We start from the raw sequence: 9,591 nt of genomic DNA, 5'->3' as shown, positions 1-9,591 counted from the left end.
TCTGTGAATCTTGAGCCCCCTGATGTTTTATCCAATAAGAATAAAGTGAGAAAGTCTCCCAAAAGCCCTGTCTTCGCAGGGCTTAGCTTTTACTGGGATCCCAGGACGGGTGCATGAAGGTTGGGCCCCCACAATGGCTCAGAGCCATCTTTTAACCAGAGCGACAGACACCCCAGGGTGCTCCAGGCAACGCCCGCCCACCTCCTCCCAGACAAGGGTCACAGGCTGGGCCCAGGCCCCACCGCGGGGAAGGACAGCTGACAAGAGTATCCACTGTTCCAATCTGATTTTATTGAAAAGGAAACATACAAAAATCATGTACAAAAAAAATTAACCAAACATGTACAGAAAATTCATTCCGGTATCTACAGCAGCGCATATACAGTATTTTACAGGCTGGGCCATCCCTCCCCACTCCCAGACTCCTCCCTCTTCTGAGATTTTCCCCCCCTCCCTGACTCCCCGTCTCCTCCCAGCGCTTCGCCCTGGGGACTAAGGCTGGGGCGGCTTCCGCCAAAATATCCCACCCCCCAAATTAATGCCAGTGGTCACGCGTGCTCTCTCTAAACCTATGCAATGGGATTGATGGGGAGGGAGCAGGGGGTGGTCGCGGGCAGAGCACAGGATTCACAGTCTGGGCCCCTCCTGGCCACCCCCAGATGAAGGTGAGGCGGGCATGCCCACCACCCGCCGGCTGGCTCAGGGAAGATGGCTGGGCGCTGGGCTGGGGCACTCGTCAGGACGCACCCCACTCTCTGGCTCCAGGAGGCTAGTGGTCACGTTTGGCTCATTTGCTCTTCATGGGCCCCCTCCCCGGGAGGAGGGGGGGAAGCACCAGGGGCCTGAGGCCAGGCCCAAAGTGAAGGAGCGCCGGGGGGAGAGACCCCCGCCCCCCAGTGTCACCGCTGCAGCTGGAATGGGCAGCCAGCACCAGCAGCCTTTCCTGAGATGGTGGTGGGCGGCAGAGGGGGGCAGCTCAGGCCCTGCCCCCTCGGTCCCCGCCTCCTTCAGACGCCAAGTCCGTCAGCCCTCTCTCCCCTGGCCCCTCAGCCAGGGGCCCAGGAGTCCACGTCTCCATCAGTGCTCCCCGGGGCTAGGCCGGGGCTGGGTCGGGAGTGGCTGCCCTGGCCCACCCCTGGGTCGGGCAGGGCTGTAGTCCAGTATGCTACATGGTGCAGAAAGAGTCCCCCGCGCTGGCCAGGGCGTCAGGAGTTGGGAGGGTCCTGCCCCCCCGGGTCCCCGACATCCACCGGGCAGGTACAGGCACCTAATTGGGCTCCACCTCGGGGGCTCCGTGGCCCCCGGGGAAGGGCAGGAGTCCCATGATGAGATTGTACAGGACCCTCCAGGGCGAGGGGCGGTGTCGTTGCCGCTCCTCTTGTCTCTGGGGAAAGGGAGCAGACAGGAAGTTAGACGGGCTAGATATGGACAGGTGGGGCGCACAAGGGGGTCAGGCTGAAGGGCAGTGGGGCAGGAGGCACAGACCCTCCACCAACCTGCTCAGGGTGGTACTGTTATTATCGTTCATTGGGTCATCTCCTGGCCTGGAAGAGACTAGGAGGGACAGGATGTGGACGAGGCCCTCAGCATAGGGCCCGTGCGTATCAGCTCTGATCTCCTAGTCCCTGGTCTCCAGATGAAGACAGTCACCCGACCAAAGTCACCGGGGCTTGAGGGGTAGGCTAGACCGCAGCCCACCTGCCCTCCCATTGAAAGCTGATGAGACAGACACAAAGAAGGGAGCATAGAGCCCCCCTGTCTCAGCGATTCTAGAATACTCTGTGCAAGAACTGGGAACTATTCAGTGCTGAAGCTGTACAGAAATGTTTGGGCCAAGCAAACCCCCAGCCCCTTCCTGAGTGGCAGGATGAAGGCTGGGGGCAGCCTCTGGGGCTGTCACAGTTCCACAATGCTAGAAAAGTGGGAACGAAGGAAGCTAGATACAAGAAAAGGTTGCCCTTCAATTGAAATGAACAATACTCAATACTTATGGAGAGCTACCGTTCTCTCCACTCTGTGCTGAGTGCAGGCCTAGGTCCTGTGCTAAGGAACTAATCTCATCCCCACCAGATGGGAAGAAGAAACCCATTTTACAGACGTGAACAAGAAGGTCAGATCAACCATGCTAATGATCTTAATGGGCGCCTGGGGGTGGGCTGCCTGATACCATATTTGTCTCTGCCTCAGTCCCCGGCGAATTTTCCAGCCAGGAGAAGGTGACCAAGGGGGCACATGAGATTGGCAGAAATGCCACCGTCCCACTGTGGAGTGCCACTTGGCACAGTCACCTTGCTGAGCAAGCCAACTATTATTTATCAAGGCTAGGGGCCGGAAGACCAGCCAGGTATCTACTGTGGAGACGTGTGTGCTTGGAGATACGCATTTTTTGGAAGAGCCAAAAGAACAATAAAATTAAATTACATTTAAAAATTTGAGACACTTCTGGAATATCCTAAATACCCACCAATGAGAAGATGAAGACGGATACTACATGGTGATCCGACAGAATGCTATGCTATGTGGCAGTGAAAATGAATGAACTGAAGCTCCCTTGTCTGTGGCTGTATCTCAAGCAAAACACTGAGCAGGTGGGAGCAGCTTTGAGAACACACCAGATCACGTTTAAGTCTGAAACGCCTCGCAATCCTAAGTATTGTTTGTGGCCTGGTGAATGTGTTGTAAAAGAATCAACACCTGCAGACCAATGGGACAAGCCAATCTGTGAGGCTTCCTTTGAAAGCGGGGAGGGGAAGAGGGTCAAGGGGCTTCGCAACATCCGGTTTTTGTTTTTTCCCTCGAATAAGCAAGCAGTATGGCTGTAATATTCAGGTTGGACAGAGCTGGGTGGTGGGCGCCCCGGTGTCTGTTATTCTCCGTTCCACCGCCTTAGGCTTCAAGTATCTGGTAGTAATGAGAGGCCTGGCTGAGGGCCCCGGGGGCGGGGCCTCCGGGGGGCGGAGCTCCAGGCCCCGCCCCCAGCCCCTGGGAAGCTGGGTGGCGCGCCGCCGCCGCCGCCGCCGCCGCCGCCGCGCGGGTGGGTGGGAGGGGCGGGCGCGGCCGCGCCGCCGCTGCTGACTCATCGGCTATAAATAGCCCGGGATATATGAGCCGCTCCACTGAGCGCCGCCCTCAGTCCCCACGGCCGCGGGCCCCCGGCGCGCAGCGGCGCTTGCGGACGATCCGGCCCCGGCCCTCAAGCCGGGCCGTGCCGGCCACGGCGCGGGTCCTACGGCGGCGGCTCGGCGACCACGCCGCCCCTCCCAGCTGCCTGTCCCCGGCGCGACCCCGCCGCGCAGGGCAGCAGCTGCCGCACATCTGGCTGGGCCGCCGCAGCCTCCTCCCCGGCGGGAAGTCCCACCTGCCGTCTACCCCTCCCCCAGCACTCACCCGCCGCTCGTATAGCGCGTTGAGGTCGTCCGCCATCCGCCGCAGCTGGGCCCCGATCTCTCGGGCCCACTGCTCCTCCTCCCCCCGGACTCCCGGGGCCGCTTGGGTGGGTCCGCCCGCCAGGGCCCCCGGGGCGCTGGGCACTGGCGATTCCAGGTGCTGCTCCGCGGGCGAGAGTGAAGGCTGAGGACCTGGGAAAAGCCGGGGCTGGGGTCACACCCACCACCCCTCTAAGGCCCTGCAGTGGCCCGGAGGAGGGCCGGCTGGCTAGGACTTGCTTCTCCCTTTTCCCGTCGCCTGACTTCTCTTCGGCTCCCCACCTCATCTCGAGCGATGCCACTTTGCCCTCTTAAGAGCTAGATTTCTTAGCTCCTACTTCCCGGGGGAGAAAAAAAGTGCTGGGGAGGCCTTCCTGGGCTCACCTGTCTAGCAGCCAGCTACCACCCCACTCCCCGTGTTAGTCTGGAAGTGCTTCCTCTTATCCTACCGAAGTTGTTTGTTGATGTTTAGGTCGCTCGGTCGTGTCCGACTCTTTGCGACCCCATGGACCATGGCCGGCCAGGTTCCTTCCAAAACGATTGCCAAATTTGACTGCTCTACTCAACCGACAGGGAAACTGAGGCTCACCCTAGGAATGGGGCCCAAGGTCACACAGGGATACGGTGACTGACTACACCCCGAGTCACAAGCCTCGGGTCTCCTGGCCTCTAGTGTCCAACCACAGTGAGGCCACACCCCCGGATGTGGCAAAGGCCTGGAAACCCAGAAGGCCGGCCTGTGTCCCCCTGTGAGCCTGGAGGCTAGGATGCGGGACGTCCACACGCACTTTCTGAGTTCCTCTGACGACTCTTCCTCCCTCTGTCACGCCGGGTCCTGGCCTAAGGGATCCCTGAGAACTAACCTCAGGGCCTCAGTTTCCATGCCTGTCATTCTGGTCTAGGAACCGGGTCTCCTCCAGCCTCCGCTGGCCAGGGAAGTCTGCCCTCTCCTGACCTCTCCGGGTTCCGGGGACAGGTGGGGAGGGACGCGGAGAAAACCTCTCCCTTGCCACCGAGCGGGCCGGCCGGGCACCACGGAGTTAACAGCCCAGCAGGCAGGGGACCTTTAACCCTTCCCTCCCCAAGACCCGCCCCCCCTACCCTTTCCCCCAGACAATGGCCCCTCCCCCTCCTTCCTCCTCTCTGACTGCAGAGAGGGCGGGCCCTGGCCAAAGAGATGCAGATAAAGGCACCAGGCCACCCACGACCCCTCCCCGAAGTCCTGAAGTGACAGTCCCCTCTGCCCACACTCTTTCCAGCTGCAGTCCTCAAGGGGCTCCCGGGGACCCAGACCTGGAGAGGGTGGGGGGCTGGAAAACAGCTGTTGCCCCGGCCCCGGAAAAGGCCGTGGGCTGCAGCTCGCGGACTGCAGTCCGATTCCAGGAGGGACTTCCCAGTCGGCCTCCCCCCACCCCCCAGCCTCCCACTCCGTCTTCCTGCTTCTTGCAACACAAAGACCACACTAGCCACACCCTCCCCGTGGCCCGGCCGGCTCGCCACCTCCCCCGACTCGCTCCCCTTTCCCGGGTTGCTCGGGGTCTCTCTTTTCCCAGCTCCCGGCATCTCGGGTGCGGGGCAGGCACTCACCGTCGGGTCGCGGGCCTCGGGGCCGGCTGCGGGGACCCCCAGGCCAGCGGGGGGCCCCCAGGGCGGCAGTGACGGCGGGCGGGGCGGTGGGGGCGCAGAGGTAGGCGGCGGGCAGCAGGGCGGGGGCGGCGGGGGCAGCAGGCAGGCCGGGTTCGCAGAGGCCACAGGACACCGCCGAGGGCACCAGGCGGCTGAGCGGGAAGGGGCGCGGGCCGTCGCGGGCCAGGCCCTCTACGGGCTCCGGGGAGCTGCCCTCCTGGCGTGCTCGGGCCATGGCGCTCCCTGGGGCCTGCGGGACAGCGCAGATGGGCACGCTCAGCAGCGGGGCAGTGCAGGGGGAGCCCCACGAGGTACCCACCCCACGCGGGGTACACAGGGTACCCCACTTCTGCCCGCACGGTGGGCTGGGGCAGACCACGAGGGTCCATGACACACAGAGCTGTGATGGAGGGGACTGATGGCCCCTCACACAGCCCCTCCCCGGGCTGACCCCAGGCCCAGCCAACCCAGAGAGCTTCCCCCAAACATGGTGACCGGCACACAGGAGGGACCAGGGACAACATGGTGACCGGCACATAGAAGGGACCAAGGACGAGGAGGCACAGGACAGTTCTCACAGCAAAGACGGGCTCACGCAGGTCCCAGACTTGTGGGCCCGTCAGCAGTGTGTGTATAAGGGCTGAGAGCCCCCCAACACACACTCAGCCAACCTGGGACTCACAAAGGCCCTGGGCTGGCAGGGTTAACTTTTGGAACACAGCGATGGGCGCGTGCACACACACACACACACACACACACACACACACACACACACACGGAGGGCAGCCAGGCACTGCGATTGTTCCCACAACAAACACCAGGACTCACACAGGACCAAGAGAGGGTGTATGTGGAGGGTATACAACGCACACAGGGCTCATGCAGGACTGGCTCGCCTGACCTCCCACCAGGCCTCCTATTTGTATCCCAAAACACTGAGAAGGTCCCAGGACACACACACACACAGACCACGGAATAGCTATCCACACACTGCATGCTGGCTGGTACACCCCAGCCCCTCCATCTCAAAAACACAGATACACAAACTGTCAGGATGTCACCCACTGACCCGCTGTTAATATGCCCACAGAGCCACAGAGACTCACAATGCGGCCGTCACAAGCACAGACAGAAACACACCAGCTAGGGCACTGTCCCTTCTCAGGCACACGTGCCCCTCCCCGTAATGCACCCGCAATAGATAAGACCTACACCCCTCAGGACTCACACACATTATCAACACAAAACAGACCTCCGTGGACACACAGGGATCCGTACAACTGCAACACACCCACTTGTCACCAACTCTCAGATCCCGGGACACATGTAAAGCAGGCACACATGTCATCAGATCTGGATGAGTTGCCACATGCCAGCAACAACACGGAAATGCAACAGCAGACATCAGCCCACCCTCCTCCCCGAACCTCCAAACACCATTACCAACTGTCAGCCCTGGACACACACGCACACACACACTACAGCTAATCCCACACTGGCCTGGCAGGGCGCACACCTAAAGCACCCTCAGAAAACACTGGTCTCACGTGACTGACATAAACACTACACACACGCAGCCCACATGATACACATGAGCCAGCCGATCACAGAGACAAGCCCCTCAGACTCATCACACTCTCTCTCTCTCCCTCTCACACACACACACACACACACACACACACACGGGCTCAGACATCCCTGTACAAGAGGCTGCCAGCAGCATCTACTGACTGTTCTACTCAGACCCCACAGAGCCTAGCTCCTCAATTCCCAGACGCGGATGCCAGACACACAAGCCAAACACAGACTGAGACAACCCCCCCACCACACACACACACACACACACACACACACACACACACACACACGACGCAGAACTCACACAGACACCTGGACAGAAAAGAGACATCCGCAAACGCTGAGCTGAGCCAGATGCCCTGGAGATAGACACAGACACAGTCCACACAGACAAGACACACAAGCACTCACAAACACAGCCCGTCGGGCAAGACGCACACGTAAGCGCACAAACAGCTCACTCAGGCAACGCGCACACACACTATAGCACAAGCAGGCAACCAGGAGCCAGGGACTCACCCCCAAACAGCACACACAGACAACTCTCAGAGAGAACACACACAAGTGCACCACACATCAGCAGAGCGCCCACCCCTCAGGCGCGGCAGCACACACGGAGAGAACCCCTTCACACACACACGGGGACGACGCCGCACACCCCGACGGGGCCACAGCCCCAGCACGCCCCGGGACTGGTACAACCACTCCCTGCAGACCCCAGCACAAACTCGGAGCCAGACACGCGCACACACCCAGGCGAGACACCTGCAGATCCACCACCCCGCACACGCGCGCTCCCACGGCGGGCCCAGACGCCCCCCTGCGCTGTCACGGTCCCCCCACCCACCACGCCGCCGCCGCCACGTGCGCCCGCCCCGCCCGCCAGGCGAGCGCGGGGCCAATAACCGGCTGTTGCTGGGGCGCAGCCCCCGCCCGCAGGAGCCGCAGACTCCACGGCCCGCGAGCCGCCCCCTGTCGCCGCCCCCAGCGGGCGCGCGCCCGGGGTGTGGCCGCCCCTCCACGCCATCCCCCCCACCCCCAGCCCCCCCCACCCCCCGCCCCTCCGGGACTGCAGGGGCCGGGGCAGTCCGGGGCGACTTACTTCCCCGGGCCCGCGCTGGCCGCCAGGGGGCGCTGCCGAGCCGGCACCCCATTGTTTGTAAACAAACCCGCCGGACCGCGGAGGCACCTGCGCTCTTGGACCCTCAATGCCTCCCGCCCAGGGACCCCAGCCTCGAGGAGGGTGGGGAGGGCAGGGAGAGAGGGGACCCCGGTGTGGGGACGCAGCGCGCCCTGCCCCCGCGCTGTCTCTCCGAGTGCACTCCCGCCACCTCCTCCAGGGAGCCCACCCGGCCTGGCCAATCGCAGCTGGCGGGGACTCGGGGTGCGCACACTCACCCCGGGGGCATGAACACGCCGGAGGGGATGGTGATGCGGGGCGGGCGGCTTCCTTCAGGAGGGCGCGCCCGCCGAGCGCCGCTCGCTGCGGCTGCTGCCGCTCTAACTGCAGTGGCTGTTGCTGTTGCTGCCGCAAGCTGCTCCTGGAACCGCAGGCGCGTTCGCGTCCTGGTCGCTGCTGCTGCTGCTGCTGCTGCTGCTGCTGCCGCTGCTGCTGCTACTGTCGTTGTTGCTGCCGCCGCCGCTAAGCGCCCGCTCGCATGTGGCTCGCGCCGCGTCTCAGGCCGCCCGGCGGATCCCGGGCCCGCTCGGCGGCCGCGCCGCCCCGCCCCGCCCCGCCCCCGCCTGGCGGGTCCCACGCCCCGCCCCCGAGTGACGCCACGGCCGGGCCCGCCCGCCCGCCGCGGACAAGTCGGGACTTGCAGGCGCGCGCCGCGCCCCCTACCTCGGCGCGGGGGGTTTCCCTGATGCCGGGGGCGGGGCAAGGCTTGGGCCTGGGGGCGGAGGCGCGCCGATCGGCCGTCCAGACGGGCAGGACAGCTGGACACACACACACACTGACACACTGACACACTGACTGGGACCCACAGACACACACCCTCAGACGTGTATGCAGGCTGACCGCCTGGCGCTCCAGGGTACGCAAAGTCACGTGCTGTCAGGGCCACGGGGCCAAGCCCACTCGCAGACACGCCAGATACACTCCCTGGACAGGGGCGTGGACGCACAAACTCACGCCCTGACGAGGCACTCACCCATTCAGGCACAAATCCATAGGTAACGTGACTTCCTAACAGTCTCACTGGGACGCAGTGTCAGAGACACAGAAGTTGCACAAACACCCGCACTGCTGAGCACACCTAGGCTCACAAAGCAATCATGTTCACAAGCTCTGTCTAGGTACCCACAACACGCACAGTGGTGAACCCACACAGACACCCACTAAGAGCTTGTTTCATTGGCACACAGAAACTTCCTGATAGGCAGAGCAGGACACACACACACACACACGACACCTGTCACTGGCACACCTGGACACACTGCTTGATCTACAGTGTGTAGAAACACTACAGGGACACACCTCCAGCAGCTTACACACAAACACACCCCCAGCAACTCATAGCTGACACATGAAAACTGCCAGAAATTGACCCTCCCGGACACAGATCAAGTCAGACATAAAAAGACAGACTCCCCCAACAGACAGTCACAAAGTCACACCTGTGACAGGTTCCTAACTGGCCCACTGCTGGGACACGCTCCGGAAGCATGTGCACCTGTCCGCACTCACCACGAATCTGGTGGGGGACCCAGGGGAAGAAGAAAGCCCTGGGCAGCTGGCACGGGACATGCCCGGGCAACCTCTGCAGTGGCTCTCACCCGGGGTTTTCTGCCTTTCAGTTCCCTTTCCTTTCTCGGTCTCCCTTCGTCACTCCTTCCCCCACTCTGATGTGGTGACGTGAGGCGGTGCCTAAAGGCTCTGGGGCTCTGTCTCCCCTGCACCCTCCATTCCCTTTGCATCACGCCCCAAACCCCACGGCATCATCAGAGGGCAAGTGGCCTC

General features: G+C 62.5%; 1 protein-coding gene across 1 annotated transcript; it reads right to left on the bottom strand.

Moving 5' to 3' along the window:
- Positions 1–269: 269 nt before the first annotated feature.
- Positions 270–8,115, bottom strand: BBC3 (BCL2 binding component 3). Its single transcript, XM_040252446.1, has 4 exons — positions 8,028–8,115; positions 5,013–5,301; positions 3,388–3,578; positions 270–1,384 (listed from the first exon to the last, which is right to left on the bottom strand). Exons 2-4 carry the CDS (start codon positions 5,284–5,286, stop codon positions 1,268–1,270), a joined length of 582 nt encoding a protein of 193 aa, XP_040108380.1. The 5' UTR covers positions 5,287–5,301; positions 8,028–8,115; the 3' UTR covers positions 270–1,267.
- Between the last annotated feature and the right edge of the window lie 1,476 nt (positions 8,116–9,591).

Source organism: Oryx dammah, unplaced genomic scaffold (genome assembly GCF_014754425.2).
Source record: "Oryx dammah isolate SB20612 unplaced genomic scaffold, SCBI_Odam_1.1 HiC_scaffold_13, whole genome shotgun sequence".
In the NCBI taxonomy this organism is placed as follows: domain Eukaryota; kingdom Metazoa; phylum Chordata; class Mammalia; order Artiodactyla; family Bovidae; genus Oryx; species Oryx dammah.
This window is presented reverse-complemented; position numbering and strand designations above follow the sequence as displayed.